The sequence below is a fragment of the Ochotona curzoniae genome, unplaced genomic scaffold (genome assembly GCF_017591425.1).
Source record: "Ochotona curzoniae isolate NIBS_2020 unplaced genomic scaffold, NIBS_Ocur_1.0 scaffold_4701, whole genome shotgun sequence".
Lineage (NCBI taxonomy): Eukaryota > Metazoa > Chordata > Mammalia > Lagomorpha > Ochotonidae > Ochotona > Ochotona curzoniae.
The window spans coordinates 18,313,588-18,336,598 of NW_024467122.1; the positions used below are offsets into that span (position 1 = coordinate 18,313,588).

Here is a 23,011-nt window from a genome sequence, read left to right on the forward strand (position 1 = left end):
GAGCTAATCTGAAGCCGGGTCTCCTGCTTGGGGGCAGGAGCCCAAGGACTTGCACCTTCCTTTCTTGCTTTCCAATGCCAATACCAGGGATCTGGATTGAAGTGTAGCAGTTGGGTCTAGAACTGGTACCCCTATAGGATGCCTGCGTACTGCAAGTGAGGGATTAGGATTTGCTGTCCCCAAGCAAAAAGAGTTTTATAAAGAGGAAAACAGTCTTTTGTAATCGCCTACATGTTGATAGTTTTTCAGTATTTTTTTTAAGATTTATTTTTTTTAATTGGAAAGTCAGATATGCAGAGAGAAGAGACAGAGGAACATCTTTCTTTCTACTGATTCTTTTTAAGGTGCTTTCCCATGTGGTAGCTTTTTCTTCTACCAAAAGAAATTCATGGCTTGGGCTGAGCTGATTGTTCCTACTGGTGCAAACAAAAATTAGAGTGGATGAGGGTTATTTGGGCTTAGCCGCAGCATCAGCTGGCAGAAGCTGACACTGGGGGCTAATTCTGTGTAGTTAAATCGCAGAACCACCTGGAGAGTGCATAATCCAGGAGTGGGAGATGCCTGGGAGGGAAATAGTGGGCTCTTCCCTCTTGGGTTATCACCCCACTGGAGGGCATGAAAACTAGGACAGGGGCTGGGATGAATAGAGAGAAAGGCACCCAGCTGCATGTGTGTGGGCTCGATAGTTGAGCTGGTTAGATCGAACTAGGCTTTAATACCCATTGACATGTATGAGAGCTGAATGGGATGTGGGACAGACTGGACTAGTCTGCTACACATACTGGCATACCAGGCTATGGGGCGTGGGACAAGTGGGGTTTATTGTGGGTCGCTCCAACTAGGCTGCAGCTCCCACTGGTTTATGCGAGGGCTGAGTATGTGCTGGGCAGAACCAGGCTGGATTGCAAACACCCATTGGTTCCAGTGGAAGTCATGGCTGGAAACAGAACCAACCCAGCAATTGCAACCACCAGTTGATGGGGCGATGGACTGTGCTGGGCCCTGTACTTGCTAGTACATACGGGAATCTGGACTGGGAACACCTCAGACAAAGTTTCTTTGGGGATCTCCCCAATCGAACTGCCGGACTCAGAACCCTAACCAAGAAAAGACAGGACAGAACAAGTCAATCAACCACCTCTGCCATATATGTTGGCAGCGAAATACTGGGCAAATGGAGACTCTATGATGGACTGTCAATCAGTGGATTCTTCAATGACCTCATAATGCTTGGAGTGGCAAGACTGGTAGCAATTCATAACTGGTGAACTATCAAAACTACTTGAGCAAGTATCTCAGAGCATGCCCCACATCCAGGACTTGGGGTGGGGCTTCTCCCTTAATATCCCCCTTTACTTCAGATACATGAAGGAAACAATATGGAAATAATAGTCTCACCCACTTCCCTATAGCTGTTGAACCTTTTTAACTATGTAACGATTATCAAAACTATAATAAAAAAATGGAAAAAAAGAGAATCATGGCTGTTTTTATTATGTATGTCTGTTGGTGATTAAGTTCTTTACCTGTTCTTGTATAAAAGTCTGTTTGTTAACCTACTTTTTCTTTGTTTCTCTGGATGTTTCTGTTTGTCCTGGCTTTCAGCCATTTAATTATTATGTGTTGTGGAATTGTTTTCTCAAGCTTTACACTGTTTAAATTCATTGAGTTGGTTAAAGCTGCAGGCAGTTAAACCATTAGCTCTTCAGCAGGTTTTTGCTAGTTCCTTCCTTGTGTGTCCCCGAGTGAGTGAGTGAGTGAGTGAGAGAGAGAGACTGCGTGTGTGTGTGTGAGTGTGTGTGTGTGTGTGTGTGTGTGAAGGAGAGCAGAGTGAGTGAGATGTTATCTCAGGCCACCCACTGAGGTTGTTTTGGATAATATCTCTTCAAATTCATTCATCTTTCTTTAGTGTACTGTTAACCTGTCATGTGAATTTTTCATTTCAAATCTATTTTTCATCGCTAGAGACTTTATTTTGCATTTAAAAATACATTCATTGTTCATGTTTCCCTTTATTTATAGGTCCCTCTACTTTCTAAACATGGAGCACATTTTTAATACCTGTTTTAATATGTTTAATTACTGATTCCATCACCTGGATTATTTCTGTTTCATTCCTGATTTTACTCCTGTTTTATTTTCTTGATTTATTTTATGCTTGGTAATATTTGTGAAACTTTATCAATTTTACATGGTTGGTGATTGGTTTTTAAAAATAAGCATTGGCTTGTTTTGCTAGTAACTAGTCAAATTACTTAGAAATAATTAATGTCTTTGGGGGCTAGTGCCATGGCTCAGTTCATTCATTTTCTGCATGCAAGCGCCTTATGGGCTCTGGTTCTTGTCCCAGCTGTTCTGCTTCCCCTGTGGCTCTCTCCTTGTGGTTGGGAAAGCAGTGGAAGATGGCTCAAAGCCTTGGGATCTTTCTCACACATGCAATACCTGGGAGAAGCTTCTGGCTCCGGGCTTTGAACTGGTTTGGCTCTGGCTGTTACGGCCGTTTGGGGGAGTGAAATATTGGATGGAAGATTATGCTCTGTCTCTGTAAATCTGCCTTTCCAATAAAAAGAAATAAATCTTTAAAAAAAATTTTTGATCCTTTTGCTGTTGAAGCTTTTACTAATTCAGCCTCACTGCTGGGTTACTCTTCCCAAGGCCCTCTGTGGGGGCAGCTGCCTGTCCCCCGTGCATTCAGCCACACTCCAGGGACAGCTCCTGTGTGGGGGCAGCTGCCTGTCCCCCGTGCATTCAGCCACACTCCAGGGACAGCTCCTGTGTGGCCCCCCGTAATGTCCTGCCTACACTCTCCTCGCAGTGCAGCAAGGTGTGGACCTGTTGCCTCCGGGTTTCTCCTCCTCGTGTCTGCAAGCCGTTTTCGAGAGCAAATCGAGTCCCTGTCACTCCATCTTGGTTACAATCTTCTGTTCTTACTGTTTCCTAGATTGTCTTCCATTATGGACATTGAAACATTATGTATAATTACCAAACCATTTCTTTCAAATTGAGCATGTTCAAGCCTGACCCCGGAGTAGTTCCCCTCTGAACCTCTGTGTGCTCCTTCCGGCCCCTGTTGTCTCCAAGGCCGTAGCTCTCCATCATCCAGGCATACAGGAGAGCAGCGTGCGAGTCGGCGTCCACAGCACTGCTGCTCACCTGTGCGTGATGCACAGTGGGGTGGTCCATCTGGATGCTGGGGGCTTGGATGGCTGCAGTAGCAGGACTGTGCTCCTTCCTGGGAGCTCTGAGGGGTCACCCTGCGCTGTGGGCTTAGGTTCCAGGGGCGTGTACGGGGAAGGTTTTCCCTTGGCTTCTCAGAGCTGCTGCTCTCCCCGTGGCCGCTGTCCTCCGTCTTCCAAGTGAGTGCCGTCAGGCAGTTTCCTCACTGCTGAGGTCTGCCTGACCTCTCCTGTCTCGGTTCTCTGATTCTGTCTTCTCTCTCTCCTGCTGGTGAGACGTGATGTTATTAAACTGGGTCCATCCAAATAATCCGGGCGAATCTTCCTACCATCAGGTGGCTAGTAATCTTAATTCAGATTATAATCTCTTGACAGCATTGACTAGGTTAGTGTCTGATTGCATAACTGGCAGTTGAAACCTTCTAGGGATATTACTAGAATTTCACCTACCCCTAGACCTTCTCAACTGTCTAGTAGTCGTTGGATGCCCACCTGATGGTGTACCCTGTGTTTGTTGGTGTTAGCTAATCACCCCTGTAAAGCATTTAGACACTGGACAGCTTTTTTGAACACCAGTATTTTTTTTTTTTAAAGATTTACTTATTTTTACTGGAAAGGCAGATATACAGAGAGGAGGAGAGACAGAAAGGAAGATCTTCTGTCTGATGGGTCACTCCCCAAGCGACAGCAACAGCTGGAGCTGAGCCAATCTGAAGCCAGGATCCAGGAACCTCTTCCAGGTCTCTCACTTGGGTGCAGGGTCCCAAACCTTTGTGCCATCCTTGACTACCTTCCCAGGCCAAAAGAGGGAGCTGGATGGGAAGCAGAGCCGCTGGGATTAGAACCGGCATCCATATGGGATCCTGGCATGTTCAAGGCAAGGACTTGAAACGCTACGCTTTCGCACCCGGCCCAAACATCAGTATTTTTAGAAAAAGATTTGTTTTTATTGGAAAGTTAGGTAAACAGGGAGGATGAGAGACAGAGGAAGATCTCTCATCCGATAACTCCCCAGACAGACGCAGTAGCCGATCTTTTCCCTGGGGCTCCTCGGGTTCTCCTTTAAGAATTCTGAAGAATTTATGTCCACAGGATAGGCTGGATGGATGAGGCAGTTGTGGAGCAGATGATGGTTGTTCATGGACTGTGATCTACTTTCAGTACCTGACCCTGCGTGGTGCTGGGAGCCCCGCTGGGGAGGCTCCCTTTGATGTGGAAATAAACACCTTGGTTTTTGTCTCTGCACACACTATACAACTATTACTGTTTCTTCCACCTGATTTTTGTCTGATAATTCTTCTGACATTTCTTACCCAGGGTGCCTCCCCCTTCTTTTGTGCTTATGTGGATTTATGTTTTAATACTTTCTGGTGTGATTTTGAAAGGGAATGAAAGAAAATGAATAAGCCTGCTAGACTTGTGTAAGTGGAGACTCAGGGATGTTAAAACAAAAAACCAGGGTTCTCTTCTCTGAGAATCTTTAGCACTTCAGCTTTTCACTTGAGTCCCCCGACTTTAGTTGTGGGGTGTTGATGCAGTGTGTCTCCCTGGACTTACGCTCTGCTGTTGATGGCATCAGATGTGTAGTGATGAACACGCTTCCGTTGCTGTATGCCTGGTGTATCTTTCTGATGCAGAGAGGCTCCGGAACACTGCCTTGTGTCGTGCCTCGAACTCTAGCTCGTCTTTAGTAATGACTGCGTTCCAGCCTGAAGAGCACTCCATAGTGATGTGTCCACTTAAGGCTTTCATGTCTCACTGACCTCTGCGTGTTTTGTGTTCATGTAAATTTTGTATGTTTGGGTCGTTTCCCCACCCCCACCCATCCCCTTTTTTGTGGGGGGGAAGACAGATGGTGTATAAAGTCCTTATTTTGTATTGAGGGTATAACCAATATGAAAAAAATACATGTATGTATGTTTTGTGGTATGAAAAGCCAAATTCTTATAACTTTAAATGATAATAAGTGCTTGAATCTCTTGAGGCCTGGCCTTTGTGGCATACTATTGTTCATTTTTTATATTTAATCACTGTTCTTTAAACCAGTTACCAATTATGCCTTTGGGAAAATGCAGTGTTTTTATGGTTTAACAATGCTTGCGGCGGGAGCTGGTGTGGGAACTTTGCTTCAGACCCCAGATTTATTAAATCCATGATTCATTTGTAGACTCATTTGTTGAGGGTTTATTAGGTGCCAGATGTGTTCGACAGTGGGAAAATAGTGATGAAAAAAACCATGAAACCTGTCTTCATTTTGCTTAAACTACAGTAAGAGATAAAGTTGTTTGTTCATTCACTTTTATTTGTTCATTATATCAGCAAATATTTATTGCATCACTCCTTTGTCCATGACACTATAATAGACTTTGAAAGTGGTAACAATAAAACAGATTAACTCCCTGCTGTCTTAGTTTGAAAATTCTTTTTGGAAATGTGACTCGGATTCTTAAACTCCCTGTCTTAATTCCTTCTTGATACAAGACGCTGGGTCAGTTAGTAAGTAGCAATTGGTGTGTACGTGGAACAAGTAGTAACTTCTGTCCAGGGTGGGGTTTACAGTTTTCTTGTTAAGCGAAATAAAAACCACTTAGATGTCATGTGCAGTCACTAGCTACCTACTTGGGTTCAGGAATATCTACCATTTCAGAGTTAGATACCCTTCTTCCCACTGCCGCTTGCCTGAGGTACCAGTCTTGAGAAGCAGGAATCGGAACGTTTGTGAAACAAGAGCCCTGAGCTGCTGAGAGCATCGAAGGGTGTGTCCCGAGCATGTAGTCCTAATGGTGCTATTACCATTGACTTCATAAGCAATTCTCCTGGGTCCAACTGTGTCAGCCGCTTAGAATGCAGAGCTGGTTTTCGATATTCATTCTTCTAGTTACATGAATAACTGGCTTCTGAGCTGGCCAGGAAATGACCTAGGAACGAAAATGTCGAGGTGTGAGTCATGTAGTACAGACTCTCAGCCCGGAGCTGTGCCGGAAATGTTTGGGAAGATGCTCGTTCACACCACACGTGCTCGCTTCTCCTGCTCCCACTCGCCAGTGACTGGCTGTGGTAATGTCTCCGTTGTGATCTTTCTCTGCCTCGGTGCTGCCTTAGATTGCCAGTGTGTACCGTCACTAGGCTGATGAGAGGAGATAAGGCTGAGCGATGATGCCGCACTGCCTGGTGCGATGCTGGCTTGGGTTTCCTAATGCCCCTTTGAGACAGTTACCATGTATTTATTTAAGTTGTTTTTTTAATTGGAAAGTCAGATATACAGAGAGGAAGATCTTCCATCTATTGATTCACTCACCGAACGGCAGCAACGGCCAGAGCTGAGCTGATCCGAAGCCAGGAGCCAGGAGCTTCTTTTGGGTCTCCCACGCAGGTGCAGGGTCCCAAGGCTTTGGGCCATCCTTGATTCCTTTCCCAAGCCACTGCCAGGGAGCTGGGCCATTACCATGCATTTTTAAAGGAGAGGAGGAAATAGATAAAGATCTTATATCTCGTGCTTCACTCCTCAAATGGCTGTAATGACCAGATCTCCGGCCAGGTTAAAAGAGAACAGGTTTGGGTCCGGTGCCGTGGCCTAGCAGTTAAAGTCCTACCTTGCATGTGCTGGGATCCCATATGGGCACCGATTCTAATCCTGTTGGCCCTGCTTCCCATCCAGTTCCTTGCTGGTGGCCTGGGAAAGCAGTTGACGACCCTGTACGCACGTTGAAGACCTGGAAGAGGCTCCTGGCTTTTGGCTTCTGGCTTTGGATCAACTCAGCTCTGTCCATTGCTGACGCTTGGGGAGTGCATCAGCAGCTGGAAGATCTTCCTCTCTGTCTCTCCTCCTCCTCTCTGTATATCCTTTTTTTTTTTTTTTGAAAGGTAGAGCTACAGAGAGCGTGCTTTGTCTGTTGGTTTACTCCCCAGTGGCTGCAGCAGTTAGGCTGTGCCAGGCTGAAGCAAGGAGCTTCAGATCTCTCCTGGGTTTGCAGGGACCCAAGCATTTGGGCTGTCTTCCACTGCTTTCCCAGGCAGTTAGCAGGGAGCTGGGTTGGAAGTGGAGCAGCCAGGGCACAGGCCAGTGCCAGCACCTTAGGCAGTGGTCCAGCCACTGTGCCGTAGCACTGGCCCCACAATTCTTGAAAGGTCCGTGTCCGTGATACAAACCTAGTGTTGTGACATTGGGCACTGGTTCATACCCTGCTGCTCCACTTCCTGTCCTGCTCTCTCAGTTCACCTGGGAAAGCGGGGAAGATGGCCTGAGTGACTGGGTCTCCGTTAGCCTCTTAGGAGACCTAGAGTAAGCTCCTGGCTCCTGGTTTCATCCTGGTCCTGCCCTGGCTACCGCAGCCATCGGGGAGTGACTGAGTGGATAAAAGATCTTTCTCTCCCTCTATTTCTGCGATTCTGACTTTCAAATAAGTAAAAAAGTCCAGTGTAGTTTACCATTACCCCCTTATTAATTTCATATGCAAATTTACTTTGCTTTGAAAAGATCTTATTTCAGAATATGAGCAGAGGGAAATATGTCAAAAGATGTATATCACTACTAATAAATGTAAACTAAACAAGGTAAAATTTTTTTAGATTTATTTACTTTTATTGGAAAGGCAAATATACAAAGAGGAGGAGAAACAGAGAAGAATATCTTCCGTCTGATGGTTCACTCACCAAGTGACTGCAACACCTGGAGCTGAGCTGACCCAAAGCAGGAGCCAGGAGCCTCTTCCGGGTCTCCCATGCAGGTGCAGGGTCCCAGAGCTTTGGGCCGTCCTCGACTGCTTTCCCAGGCCACAGGCAGGGAGCTGGATGGGAAGCGGGGCCACTGGGATTAGAACTGGTGACCATATGGGATCCTGGCTCGTTCAAGGCGAGGACTTTAACCACTACACTATTAGGCCTGGCCTGTAAAAATTTTTTTGAAAGGAAAGTTCTAGAAAGATGACACAGAACAGGCATTTGGATCGGTATATAAAACGCTGCGTAAGATTCTCTTGTTCCAGTTTCTTATTCCAGCTTCCTGCTAATGGCAGTTGGAAGGCACCAGATACTGGCTTTGGCACTTGGGTTCTTACTGGCCATGTGGGACAGCCAGATGCAGTGCCTGGCGCCAGCCTCGCCCAGCCCCAACTGCGGTAGGCATCTGGGGAGTCTTTCTCTACTTTTCAGATGTTTAAAAGATAAATGAAAACTAAGTTTAAAATGGCACACATGCCCATCCCTTTTCACTTTTTCCTTAAAAATCTTTAACATTTGGTGCAGTAATTTGACTGCAGTAAATTGTAAAAGAAGCACATTATGGAAAAAGTTGCAGTACATGTGTGTAGAACTATCCTAACGATCTCGGTGTTGAAGCCTGGAAGGTTTCTGTGGAAACTCCACATGGAGGTTAGAGTAGGTGTGTTCGGGACGGGAGGGGCTTAGGTGGGCCGTTGGCTGTGCTGTATTGACATGCAGAGTGGAGTTAGGTTACAGGGCTGGGGACAGACGCTGGACCCCTGAGCACCCGCCTTTGTTCCCTGACTCCTGTACCCCCTGCTTTGTCCATATCATGCTCCTTTGTTTGTTTTCTTTAAAGTACTCATTTAAAAGGTGCTGTGACAGAGGAAGAGACAGAAAGAGAGATCTTGCATTCACTGTTTCACTGCCTAAATGGTGGTAACAGGCAGACTGAAGCTACATTCCACCGAGGTCTGCGCTCTGGTGTCTGGGCTGACGTGCTGGAGCCTTCATGGCTCCTTGGTGGAATTGTGAATTGGAAGGGTAGAGCAGCTGGGATTTGAACCAGCGTATCTGACACGGGATGTGAGTGTCCTAAGAGGACCACAGTGTCCACTTGGCTCTCCATTCTAAAATAGATGTTTAGGGCCCAGCGCGGTGGTGCAAGTGGTTAAGTCCTCGCCTTGCACGCCCGAGATCCCGTATGGGCGCTGGTTCTATCCCAGCAGCCCCGCTTCCCTTCCAGCTCCCTGCCTGTGGCCCGGGAAAGCAGTCGAGGACGGCCCAAAGCTTTGGGACCCTGCACCCGTGCAGGAGACCCGGAAGAAGCTCCTGGCTTCGGATCGGCATAGTATCGGCCATTGCGCTCACTTGGGGAGTGAGTCATCGGACGGAAGATCTTCCTCTCTGTCTCTCCTCTCTGTATATCTGCCTTTCCAATAAAATAATAATAATAATAATAATAATAATAAATTTTTAAAATAGATGTTTAAGGAGTTCTTTCTAAAATGTCTAGGTTTCTATCATAATTATAGGTTTTATGTAATTAGCAAAAAACCTTATAGAAGTTTCAGGCTTTCTGTAGTCTTGCTCTCCATTGTAGTAAACCTGTTAATTGACCTTAACCTGAAAATGTGACATGGAAAATTATGGAAGTAACTGACACATTTTCAATTACATGTGGTTTGAGAAGGGAGATAAAGCTGTGGGCCGTTTGCTAGGGGAGGGGAGTCACGCCGTCATCCAGCACGTCTGTACTTCCTGCCCCTGGTCACAGCGGCCATCTCGGTTATCAGGCTGACTGTCACAGCGCTTGTGTTCACGTAGCCCCTTATTACTAGTCAGCCCCAAAGCACGGGGTAATGGTCGTGGCGGCTCAGTGTGGATGTACCAGAGAGAAGCAGCAGAGTTCTTCCTCTCAGTGTCAGCTGCAAGAAGGAGGTGAGTACAGTCAAGTCACCATTGAGAAAGCACAGTGACGTAGTCTTCCGTACAGTATATGACCTTGGTGCTCTCTGTGCCTCATTGATAAGTTTTGTCTTAGCTATATCTGTATACGAAAAAACACAGTATACGGAATACCACGTAGTGTTGTGTGTGTGTGTGCGCATGTGCGCTGTCAGACATCCACAGGGATCTAACTCCCGTGGATAAACAGGACGACTGCTATCGTCCCAGCACTTACGCAGCACTTGTTATGTGTCATTTCATGTTTGCAGCAGCCGTCTCAGGTACTGTCATTGTCATTTACAGATGAGGAAACTTGGACACTGACAGACTGAGTAACTTCCTAGTCACACAGCTAATAAATAGTAGAGGTGGGATATGAACCCAGCTTCTTTCTGCCTTAGATAGTACCTCAGCTGCTCTGTCTGCGGCAGTGTCCGACAAATAGCAAGTTTCCTGGACTACAGTGTCTGCATGCACGTGGAGGTTTGCTGGGCTCCTGAAGATGCAAGCTGCCATGTAGAAACGTTGGTCCTGGACCGCAGTCATTTGTAGCATTTTCAGTTGTACAGTGGTGTGTTGTCTGTCTGCACAGTGTGGCATACAGTGTAACACCGCCGAGCGTTCTCACCAGAGTGGCCCCTGGCACACAGCGGTGGTGTCTCAAGTAGATGGCACGGTGGGGGACAGAGTTCAGCTCTCGGAGCCATCACTGCTGTCCCCGCTGTCCCCAGGTTCCGTGTTAGTAGGTTGTTGGAGCCAAGAAGTGAACCCAACTATCCCAGAATGTGATGTGGGCATCCTAAGCAGCTGTAGCTCAAACATTCACACCTCCTGCAGATTGCTTCATGGTAACTATTTTCACACTGTCCTGATTTCCGTATAAATCTTAACATCTTACCAACTTTTTAAAGGCGGAGGGGAGGATGTTGGCACATTGGGAACTGATTGAAGAGTTGACTGGCAGTTCGTGAATGTGGATTCTAATGTGTAATATAATATGCATCTTTGAGTCATATGTCATTTCCCTTATTTTAGCCATTTTACCTCCTACCAGATTCCTCTGAAATTCATTGAAAAAACAGCAACTTGTAACCATCTGTTACAAAGTGAAAAAAGTGTAAGCCAGTTAAAATTTGAGATTTGGAAATCAGTGTCATTAAATTTACCATATGTATCTCGTAAATCTTATGACACTCAAAATAAATGAGAGCTACTGTATAATACAAAGCTTAATTTCTTCCAGTTTTAGTTAAACAACAATAAAAAATTAAAGTTGTGGTGTTGTATTTTTGAACTCTAGTGGATCATTTGAAATAATTTTGCTTATTATGTTGTTGGAATTAACAGCGGTCTAGTAGGTTTTGCTGTTAGGATTTTTTTCTGTTTTTGAAAGGCAAAGCTGCAGAGACAGAAATCATCCATCTGCTGGTTCATTCTCCGATGACTGCAGAGGCTGCAGCTGACCCAGAGCCAGGCGCTTCTTCCAGGTGTCCCATGTGGGTGCCGGGACTAGGCCAGTGCCCAGATGAGATGCCGGTGCCGCGGACTGAAGCTTTATCCATTACGCTACAGTGGTGGCCTCTACTTTAAGTGTCATGCGGCAGGCATTTGTCCTACAGGTTAATATACCTGTCCATAGACCGGTGCCCTGTATCGGAGTACTCAGATTTAACACCTGCCTCTGATTCCTGACCTCCACTTCCTCCTCGTGTAGACCCTGAGAGGCTGTTGTGGACGGCTCAAGTAATTGGGAGGCACGGAGAGCTTTTGGAGCATGAAGCAGCAGGTGGGAACTCGCCTTGCTTCCGAGTCTCGCTCATCCGTGTACTTTCTCTCTGCTTGTGAAGTAAATGGATTAAGAGAATAAATGTCAAACCATAATACTTGGCATGGAGAAATTCACAACCACACAGTCACAGAAAGAAAAAAAATTACAAATTCTTATCATGAAGTATACCAGCCAATAAGTTGAAGTGTAAAGTGTTTACATTTTCCTTGATTCTAATAAAATAATGTATTTTCTTGTCTTAACAGATATTAGACACCCTGAAGAACTTTCTCTGTTAAAAAAACCCAGAGATCCAACGAAGAAGAAAAAGAAAAAACTAGATGAACAGTCTGAAGATGAGGCGCTTGAGTTAGAGGGGCCACTTATCACTCCCGGGTCAGGTGAGAGGCGAGGGGGTCGAAGTGGGCTGTAGGTTGGGTGTGGCGTTTAGAGGAAGGTGTGCGGAACGAGCAGGTCAGTGTGCAGGTCAGGTTATAAAACATGAAGAAACAGCGCCTTCCACGTCTTTCCCCTGCTAATGAACTCGCCATCATGGTCATTCAGTTTCTGACATATGTAAATATCAAGTGTTCAATTAGTAAGCGGTAGTATGGTTCTTTTGTTGTTCAGATTGTCAGAAGTATTGGACTCAGTTCTTTGTGAAAATAAAGTTAGAAATTCTTCAGCTATTTAAGTAGTAAAAACCAACTATGACTTACTTAATGTATTACTGTAAAACCCCTTATTCAAATTAATGTTTTGCAAGTACTGGTCTCTTTGTCCCTTTTACTTTTTTCCTGTGCTCTTTTGAGAAATTTTATGTTTCCTATCATTTTTCCAACCTGAATACTTCATTCTGTTGAATTAGGTGTTCTATCATAAGTCATCAGACTTAGGAGAAAAATTATGCCACAGTAAAATTCAGAGTCTGGGGGCATAAACCTCGTAACTTTTCTGTAGCTGTCATGCACTTTATTTTCAGATGCAGAAATAATATGTTCCTTACTGTTCAGTAGTGTTTGCAGGTTAATTGAAAAATATGTTCACTGCACTCATATGTAAGAGGTATAATATATAAACAAATGTTGACGGTGTCTTAGAAATTAAAAATAAAATTATTCTAAATAGAGTATGTATATTCAGTTTTACGGGTTAGAAAACTGGGTTTATAAATTAAGCTGTTAATTTCCAGTGACTTGAATTTGAATGGCATACAAAAGTAGTCTAGGCAGAAAAATGATGCAGCAAACATCCTGGCCAAAGTACCAGACGTGTGAGCTGGTGGCTTAGGCCACTTCCTGAGGGAGAGACCACAGGTAATCCAGGAGGGCACTGTGGAGAGTTACTGGCAGGTTAAGGAATTTCTTCCTTTTCTGTTTTATAAAGATCCATTTATTTATTTCAAAGGCAGAATTACAGAGGTTGGGAGTGGGAGGAGAAGGAGAGATCTTCCATGTGCTGGTTCACTCCCCAGATGGCAACAGCTGCTGGGACTGGGCCAGGCTGAAGCCAGGAGCTTCGTCTGGGTCTCTCGTGTGGGAAGCAGCAGCCCCAGCACTGGTGCTCCCTCCTTTTGCTTTCCCAGGTACATTAGCAGGGAGCTGGATTGATGCTTAACTGGGTGCTTATATGGGCTGCCATTATCACAGGCGCAGTTTATCCCAGGGTACCACAACCCCGAGCCCGGGTTAAGGAGTTTTCTCTAGTGCATTATAGAGCCATTGGTTTCTAACTGTGTTACAAAATGAATGAATCTATATTTAGAGAGAACATCCAGTTTCCTTCCAGTCAGTAAGTATGGAGGAAGGAGTGTGGGAAGGTATTGTAAGGTAGTAGAGGCCCACAGAGAGGGGGCGCTAACAGAATGAAGGATGGTATCTGTGTGATACTGTGACGTAAGAAACATATTTTGGTCTTCCTCTAGTGTTCCTGGCAGAGCTCCTAAAATCCTTGTAATTTCCTAAGTGGGAGAGCCATGAAGAACATCTTTTGTAACACAGCACAAGCCTCTTTCAGCCACAGCTGAATAGACATTGATGAGGTAACTCTTGGGAAGTCCATCAGGTGGGAGCTGGCTGCCGGAGGCCAGCTTGTGCTTAGAGGATAGGAAGGGGAAGCCTTCATCTCCCCCTCTACCCACTTCCCAAGCGCCACGGTGGAGAGGACAGGGGCTGCAAGATGGACAGTTGTTCAGTCAGGCCTGGGTAATGGAGCCTCCTTAGAAACCCAGAAGCTCTGGGTTCAGAGAACTTCAAGTTGGTGAACACGAGAGGTGCTTTGAGGAGACCATCCCTGGTGGGGCCTGGAAGTGCCATGCCCTCCCACACAGCCTGCCCCATGCACTGCCGCTGCCATGAACTGTGTCCTTTACAATAAATCCAGAATCTGATCAGTAAACTTCTGGCTTCTGTGAGGCATGGTAACCAGCTCTTCTTCAAGGGAATGTTTCACAGGTGATCCCTTCTGATCTGGAGGCTCGTTTGACTGACCTATGAGAGGACCCCAGTCCTCGGATTTGCACTGACTTCGGGTAGGTAGGGCAGCTTTGAGGAACATGACGTACGACGTTCTGGTTGGTCTCAGTGGGAGAATTGGTTGGTGCAGGAAAACCCCCCTCGCTTGGTGTCAAACATGAAATACTGACTGCAAAGTAGTAATGGAGAAGGAACAAGTTTTCATACAGATTATCATTAAAACGAGATTTTGTGTGTTTTGTTTCCTATTTAAGAGGCAGAAAGACAGATACTCAGAGAGCTCCTATTTGCTGGGTCATTCCACAAATGCTTCCTGCAGTCACAGGGCAAGGCCAGCAGCTGGAAAGTCAGTCTAGGTCCCACTCGGGTGGTAGGGGCCTAGCTCCTAGAACCATCGCTGCCCACCCCCATGGCGTGCATCAGCAGGATGCCGAGTCTGTCCTCGGCTGCTGCTAGTCCGCATGGAAGTCCATGCGTTCTTATGGGACGGACGGTTTCAGTGTTGCTGAAATCAGTCGGGGTTGATCTTGGAATTGCAAAGAGATTGTCCAATGCTGTTAGGAAAGGGGGTTTGGAGATACAGGAGGATGAAATAAGATGAGGTGAAGTCATAAAACTTTGAGCCTAAGTCACAACATAAAGCGTTGCTCATTTATGTGTTTGTTCATTTATTTAAAAGCCAAAGAGAGAGAGATCTTGAAGCTCCTGTTTTCTTCCCAAACACCCAGTACAGCCAGGGCTGGGCCAGGTGAAAGTCTGCAACTAGGGATACCTTGTTGGTGGCAGGAGCCCCAGTACTGGGATCCTCATCTCCTGCCTGCCAGGTAGACTGGTAGGAAGCAGATTGGAAGTGGAAGAGGTGGGACTTGACTCCAGTGGCTGAATTGTAATGGGGTATCCTAAGCAGCAACTTAACCTGCTCTGCACAACTCCTGCCCTTGGGGGTTATGTTGTTTTCATTAAGATGTGACCATTTACTTAGACACGCACCTGTATGGCCACTCAGAGCATTAGCGTGAGATCAGCATCCCAGAACACTCAGAGAGGTTTTTATCCAGTGCATAACTCCTTTTTTGATAGCACCACAGATGTTTTTAAAGATTTATTTTTTTATTATTATTATTATTTTAATTGGAAAAGCAGATATACAGAGAGGAGAGACAGAGAGGAAGATCTTCCGTCCCATGATTCACTCCCCAAGTGAGCACAACGGCTGGAGCTATGCTGATCTGAAGCCAGGAGCCTCTTCTGGGTCTCCCACGTGGGTGCAGGGTCCCAAGACTCTGGGCCATCCTCGACTGCTTTCCCGGGCCACAGGCAGGGAGCTGGAAGGGAAGCGGGGCTGCCGGGATAGAATCGGCACCCATATGGGATCCAGGGCGTGTAAGGCGAGGACTTTAACCACTGCGCCACTGCGCCCGGCTCCACAGATGTTTTTAAAGATTATTTATTTGAGAGGTAGAGATACAAAAAGAGAGAAATCTTCAGCTGCTTCATTCCCTAGATGGTTGCAGCAGCTAGAGCTGGGCTGATCCGAAAGCAGGAGCTTCCTCCGGGTCTCCTCACAGCTGCAGGCACCCAAGGACTTGGGCCGTCATTCACTGCTTTCCCAGAGCCGCTGCTGGGGAGTTAGAAGGGATGGCAGGTGGTTTCCGGAGGGCAGGTCTAACCCCTGGCCCACAGCCCTGGCCAAGGCACCGTCTGGTGGATGCTGTTCTTAGTTACTTAAACCATGTCACATACTTGTTAATTTCTACTTGTGTTTTCAAAGTTGAGTGGAAATTTAAAGTCTAAACAATCTGAAAGCAGTCTAAAATGGAGACTTTGTCTTCAACCACTTAAACAAGGTGTTGTAGCTGGTCATCTGTCAAGTTCCTAGGACATTTACCTTTAGTTATCATAAGATTTATATCTTTGTGTTTTCATGAATACCTCCCAGCTTTGCAGGTCAAACTGACATGAATAGTTGGGTTTCCAGTCATTTGCAAGCAGCAAATTTCAAGGTGTTATGGCAGATTTTACAATGGAATTGCTGAAGGGATCAGATAACACAGGTCCGTCTGCTGAATGGTTGAGCGAAGCCTTGCGCTCCCTTTGGTGCGCACAGATGGTGGGTACATTAGGACTGAGATTTCAAAGACAGCTTGGCCTGTACCCTGTTTGACTTTATCCATTATTGTCAGAAGCTAACCAGCCCTTACTGTAGGCCCTAGCTTGCACAGTCTACCAAGCAGCAGTGTCACCACTTGGTTGTCCTCCAGGCACCCTCAGGCTTGCCTCCCCAGGGCCTGTGGCCCCTGCAGTTGTACCTTCTCACTGTCCACTTCCTCAGCTGTCCCCCTGAGGCTTCACCCTGGGACATCCTTGAAGCCCTAAGGGAAACTTCCAGGCCTTTTCAGAGTAAAAGGTTGCTTTTACAAACAACCGTGTACATCAAGGCTCTTCTGGTCAAAAACATGTATAATACTGTATCTAATCTTCACAACAATTCTGAAAAATAGGTAGGAAGAGAAGAGAACCCAGAGCAGCTGGGATCAGAGCCCTGCTATGCGGCAGAGCTGACCTCTGAGCCACATCAGTCCTGCTCAAAGCTGGAGGTCTGACCACTGCACCATGCTGCCTTTCTCCTTCACCCCTACTGTTGGAATACCTCATAGACCATTGATTTCAAGAAAGAAGTTTTCTTTAAAAAAAAAAAAAAGATTATTGTAATTTTATTTATTTGAAAGAGTTACAGAGGAAGAGAGGCAGAGAGAGATTCTATCTACTAGTTCGCTCCCCGGATGGCCACAATAGCCAGGACTGAGCCAGGCCAAAGCCCAAAGCCTGGAGCTGCTTTGGATCTCCTAGGAGGGTGCAGAGCCCAAGCACTGCTTTGCTGGACAAGGCCATTAGACCTGCAGAAATCCCCAGCATTAGCACTCTGTGCCCAGGTCCTTGTTTCTATCATTGCATGGGGGCAGTGTTAGGAAAGGAGAGGGATTCCTAAGAAAAGCCATTTTGTTTCATTGTCCTTACCATTTAACAGCTTCATACCATTACACAAATTCTTTTTAAGACCATGAGACAAACTATAATTTAACAGAACTTATGGCTGGCTATGCTCTTAATGACATTGTTCTTTTTTTTAGATGTCCTTAAAATTCTTTTTAGTTTCTGTAGCTTAGATGAAGGAAGTGTATTCATTGGTTGATTGGGCAAACCTTTATGTATTGTCTGCTATCTGCCTGGCCGTAAAATAATGAGGGAGGCAGAAGGTAAAGTCTGTTTCAGGATTGCAATTGTTGCATGTATTTTGTTAGCCAGTTTATAAGGCAAAATGTTACTTACCCTTTTATATTAATGCTTCGTAAGAACGTTGAAACCAATCTCAGCATTCATTGAAAAGCATTAACATAAAAAAGTGTTCTTTCATTTTATGTTGGATTTACTCATTACTTTGAGCCAGGTTAGGACGTGGATTCCAGAGGGTGACATTTGTCACTGTGTGCTAGATTAGAGCACAACTTCATTCTTATAAATTGGACAGAAACTTGTTTTATTTTAGATTATACCTCTGAAGGTCTAAATGTCTCTTAAGCATACCTAACATTTGTTTCTCCTAATTTTTCTAATTTACAATTAGGAAAAATCTTTGCCATTGTTCCTTTTTTCTTTTCATTTCCATTCTTTTGTTTCTGTCCTCTTGTTGTCTCTCCTTTACCTTCTGATCCTTTCTCTCCTTTCCTGTAGGCACCGATGTTCTTTACATTGGCCCGCTGAAAGGTGAGCCTTCCCACAGTCAACAAGTAGAGTGTTAGTCTGTCTGCCTAAGCTGTATCCTTCCTAATTCCTTTGAACTGATTTTTCCCCTAAGATTTCTGCCAACTTAATTACATTCCCTTTGTAATTATATGTCCTAATAATAGTATACAAATAAAGTTCACCTCACGTATGTTGAAGACAGGTAAAATAATCTATTCAGCTTATGTTTCAAAATGAAGCATTGCTTTATATCATAGTATGTGTTACTGAGAACTAAGATTCTATACTTCACACTTAACGTGTTTTTCCTGTTACTAGGAAGTATATATTCGAGCCCAGGACTGTATAGTAAAACAATGACCCCCACATACGATGCCCACGATGGAAGCCCCTTATCGCCAACTTCAGCGTGGTTTGGTGACAGTGCCCTGTCAGAAGGCAACCCTGGCATCCTCGCTGTCAGCCAGCCAATCACTTCTCCAGAAATCTTGGCAAAAATGTTCAAGCCTCAAGCTCTTCTTGATAAAGCCAAAATCAACCAGGGGTATGTGTGACATGGAGATGCAGTTGAAGAACTTTACCCACGTGGAGGCAGAACACTTGAGTAACTGTCTTGCTTTTCCCTTGCTCTTACCGATTTGCCCAGGTGGCTTGATTCTTCTAGATCTCTCATGGAGCAGGATGTGAAGGAAAATGAGGCTTTGCTGCTCCGATTCAAGTATTACAGCTTTTTTGATTTGAATCCAAAGGTACCAAGGACTCATACGGAGTCACTTTTCTTTGTGGTTTTGCTTTCTGTTCATTTTGTAGATTGGCTGTTTGGTAGTTTGAGTAGGGTAAGGAATTGTTTGTGTTAAATCCTAAATCTTTAGGCAAAGGTTGTACTTCCAGTAACTATTATTTTATTAGGTTGGAAACATAACTAAACCTTTTTCCACTTTGCTAAATAAGATAATTATGTTGTTATTTGATTTATATTTTAAAGGTGCTAGTTTGTTAGCTAGCTGTTTAATATAAGCCCTGTATTCAGGTGTACTTTGAAAAAGTTTTCTGGAAAATCACCTTTTCACTTGATTTGATATAACAGAAGATCGTGTATCCAAAGGGGGGAAAATTTTCTTACATGCTTTTAAAATTTTGCTTTGTATTTCTTGCCCATTTTGTAATCAGACATAATTACCTACTTATACTTAGCACCATCTGTGCCACTGTAGTACTTTGCCTTTTTGGTAAGATTTTAACTGTGTTATAAAGACAGTATTTTCTCACTTGGAAATGGCACAGCAATCTGGATCTTTCAGTTCTGTCACCCTGAGGGGGAGGGGTCTCGTACCTGCCTTCTTACCGTTTTTGTGTCTAGATTGTAGTCTAGACTTTACGTATTTATTATCGTTTGTACGTTTCCTTTATGATAATAAGCTTTAATAATAGATAGTCAGGTCACATCAAAGCTACTTACTGGAAGACTAAATCTGCTTTGGGAGTAGTTTTGTTTATGAGGGAAGGAGGTTTTTTTTTTTTTTATAACCATTCTAAGATAGTATTAAGATGTTACTATAGATTTTTATCAATATAATTATATGGATAATCCAATGGCATAAGTAAATCTGCTTTCCACAAGTTTTATATGTGCCTTCTGTTTTAAATACTGAAAATATTTGCCAAGGACAGCAAAGAAAATTGTTTTCCAAAAATAATTAATTTACCCACTGATTGTTTCTTAATGTGGTCAGTTACATTGATGATACAGAAAAGCAGCCCTTACTTTAGTATCTTCAAGTTATATTTATTAAAGCAATTCTGTTTAGTAGTTATTTTTCTGGGAAAATGATATGCCAAATCTTTCTGTTACTCTTTATTTTTAAGATATCCTTTATTTGAGTGACAAGGAGGGCGGGAGGAACAGAGTTTTCATCTGCTGGTTCGCTTCCCAGAGCACAAGATGGCACAGGAGCTTGGGCCCCAGGCAGCCTGCAGCCGTTCCGGGTGAACCAGCATCCCTGCCTTTCAAATAGATACATCTGCAGGAAAAGAAGAAAGTACCTCCGGCACATTTTAATGTCATTTTTAAATGGAAAATTAGATATGGACCTGTGCAGGAATATCCAACCAGATAGGCAAACTTCTCATAGTTAAATGTTTGATAATGATTTAAAAGTCCCAGAAAAAATGTTTAAATTTTCCTGTTGATATTTTAAAATGATGACTAATACTTGTGAGACTTCTTAACATGTAGTTGATGTATTATAAAAGGTTTGATTTGTGTGTGTGTCACTGTTTGTTTTGGGACACAGTACGATGCCATTCGAATCAATCAGCTTTATGAACAGGCCAAATGGGCTATTCTGCTGGAAGAAATTGAATGCACAGAAGAAGAAATGATGATGTTTGCAGCCTTGCAGGTACTTGAAAGGGGAATGGGCTGTTGGGAGAAAGGCTAAGGGGATAATGTTATTATAATGTGGCATAGTGGAGACCAGGTTGTGGCATAGCAGGTAAAGCTGGCAATACAGTGTGCTGCCTTCTCTAATCCCCATTTCACCCCCCTGCTAATGACCTGGGAAAAGCAGTGGAAGGTGGCCCAAGTACTTGGGCCCTTGCTACCCATGTGGAAAACTTCAAAGCAGCTTCTGGCTTTGGCCTGGCCCAGCCCAGGCTATTGCAGCCACATGGGGAGTGAGCCAGTAGACGGAAGATCTCTGTCTGTCTGTCTGTCTGTCTCTCTCTCTCCCTCTCCCTCTCCCTGTCTTTCTGTAACTCTGACAAAGAAATCAATAAAAATTTTAAGTGATACACTAATTCCAGTAACTTTTTGTAGATGTTGATTTTTTTTTTTTTTGCTATGTAGAAAACAGGTAAGAAAACAAAGGAATTTAATTTTGTTTTTTGTCCTGTAGTTAGTGAAATACTTTTGCTTTTCATTATTTTGTAAGAAAAAGTTTTCCTCTGTTCCTAAATGTATTTAAAGCTCAAATTTTCCCTTAAAAATATGTATTAAAAATCATACTTCTGTAATGAATCTTCCTTATACAATATCCTGAATATTTGGCGAGAACTACTCTGAAGAAATGTGTATTGATAAATAACACCTTTTAAATATAAAGTTTGGGGCCCAGCATGATAGTGTAGTAGTTAACGTCCTCGCCTTGCACGCGCCAAGATCCCATATGGGCGCCAGTTCTAATCCCAGCCCTGCTTGCCATCCAGCTCCCTGCTTGTGGCCTGGGAAAGCAGTGGAGGATGGCCCAAAGCCTTGGGACCCTACACCCGTGTGGGAGACCTGGAGGAGCTCCTGGCTCCTGGCTTCGGATTGGCGCAGCACCGGTCGTAGCAATCACTTAGGGAGTGAACCATTGGACGGAAGATCTTCCTCTCTGTCTCTCCTCTGTATATCTGCCTTTCTAATAAAAATAAATATTTAAAAAATAAATAAATATAAAGTTTGAAGCAATCAATCAAATTAAGTGCCCAGTGTTTTTAGAATAATTAAGCACAGAGCTAACATTTCCCTTAGATTAAACCAATTTTTAAAAAAATATATTTATTTTATTGGAAAGGAAGATCAAATTTATAGAGAGGAGGAGCCAGAGAGAAAGAAATGCTGGTTCACTCCCCAAGTGGCCACAACAGCCAGAGCTGAGTCAGTCCGAAGCCAGGCGTTTCTTTTGGCTCTCCCGGAGGGACCCAGGGTCCCAAGGCTTTGGGCCATCCTCGACTGCTTTCCCAGGCCACAAGGAGAGTTGGGTAAGAAGTGGAGTAGCTGGGACACAAACTGGAAGCCATATGGGATCCTGGAGCATACAATGGGAAAATTAGGCAATTACACCATTACATCAGGTCCTATAAAAATATTTAATATATGGCTTATGTGGGTCACCTGCTTCAGCATGATAGTGAGGCTTATTTAAAAATTGTGCTCTCATAGCCAGGAGTCAGGAATTCCATCCTGGTCTCCTCTGTGGATGATAGGGGCCCAAATACTTGGTCCATCAGGTCCCTTCCCAGGGGGAGGTGAATCAAAAGCAAAATAGTGAGGCTGCAGCTGACACTGTGGTGCAGATGCTGATGGCACGGGTGGCAGCTTCACTCACCATGTCACAACACTGGCCCCTCATTCAGCAGAGGGACACCAGTTGTTGGCCTTCGGAGGTTTTCATTAAGTTTCCTGTGAGTAGACCACTATGTGAGGGCATGCTTTGTTGCGCTTCTTACTGCTCTGACGGGTAGCTAATTTAAGATTACAGGGTCTGCTGATCTTTACACAACACAACTTCAAAACTTAGCATCAAGATTTACATGTAGGGGTAGTTATCACTGCTAACAGATATTTTTGTGTACACACACATATGAATGTTCGTGTGTTTTCAAAGAACATCTTTTACCCATGTAGCTGGATGAGGATGGGGTGAAGTGGCACTTTCCTCTTGGTTAGTAGCAGTAAAGTAAGGTAATCCACGTTAGTCGATTGCTACAAAAGATGTCTTGCATATTCTGTTCCGTAGTTTTGGTACCAAGTCTTGTTTAGACATAGGGGAGTGCGTGGAAGACATAAAGGAACTGTCTGCTCATTAGAGCTTCGTGTGGCGCCTGTTCACTTCCTTGGGTCCAAAGTCCCTGATGCTTTTGGGTGAAGATTGACGAGTAGGTTTAGGATGCCGAGTTCAGGTGCCATGCCTGTTCTTTTCCTGTCTTTAACAGTTGCTGGATACCCATCTTCTCAAATTGGGCAATGAAAAGTAATCAGTATAGTGTTAAATATAATGTTATAACAGCCACTTCAATAAAATGTCATTTCTGATTTCAGTATCATATCAATAAGCTGTCAATCATGACATCGGAGAATCATCTGAACAACAGTGACAAAGAAGTTGATGAAGTGGACGCTGCCCTTTCTGACCTGGAGATCACTTTGGAAGGGGGCAAAACATCAGCAATTTTGGTAGGGTGAATCCTTTCAGCCCGAGTTTGTTTGAGTTGATGTTGATCTCGCGGGTTTAGGTCTTCGCAACATCCTTGGCAAGGAAGAGAGACCGTCAGGTGTCGCGTCTCCTCCCCCGACTCCAAGGAGCTTTCAAGGAAGTGTTTTAAAAGCACCGTGTGCTTAGTCTTGGTGCTTCCAACATCACATTGACATAGACCTTCTGATCTCTGTGCGTTATTTTACACCGGGTGGGAAAACTTAATCTCAAGTTATGGCA

The 23,011-nt window shown here is 44.4% G+C and overlaps 1 protein-coding gene across 2 annotated transcripts in view; it reads left to right on the forward strand.

Moving 5' to 3' along the window:
• The window catches only part of FERMT2 (FERM domain containing kindlin 2), an 88,925-nt gene that overhangs the window by 51,296 nt on the left and 14,618 nt on the right, over window positions 1-23,011 (forward strand). Inside the window, exons 4-9 of one of the 2 annotated variants that reach the window (XM_040969679.1) lie at window positions 11,862-11,996; window positions 17,802-17,834; window positions 18,132-18,357; window positions 18,460-18,562; window positions 20,108-20,215; window positions 22,618-22,752. In XM_040969679.1, coding sequence (XP_040825613.1) covers window positions 11,862-11,996; window positions 17,802-17,834; window positions 18,132-18,357; window positions 18,460-18,562; window positions 20,108-20,215; window positions 22,618-22,752 — 740 coding nt within the window. The remainder of the gene's footprint in view (window positions 1-11,861; window positions 11,997-17,801; window positions 17,835-18,131; window positions 18,358-18,459; window positions 18,563-20,107; window positions 20,216-22,617; window positions 22,753-23,011) is intronic. The other variant, XM_040969678.1, reaches the window with a different exon arrangement.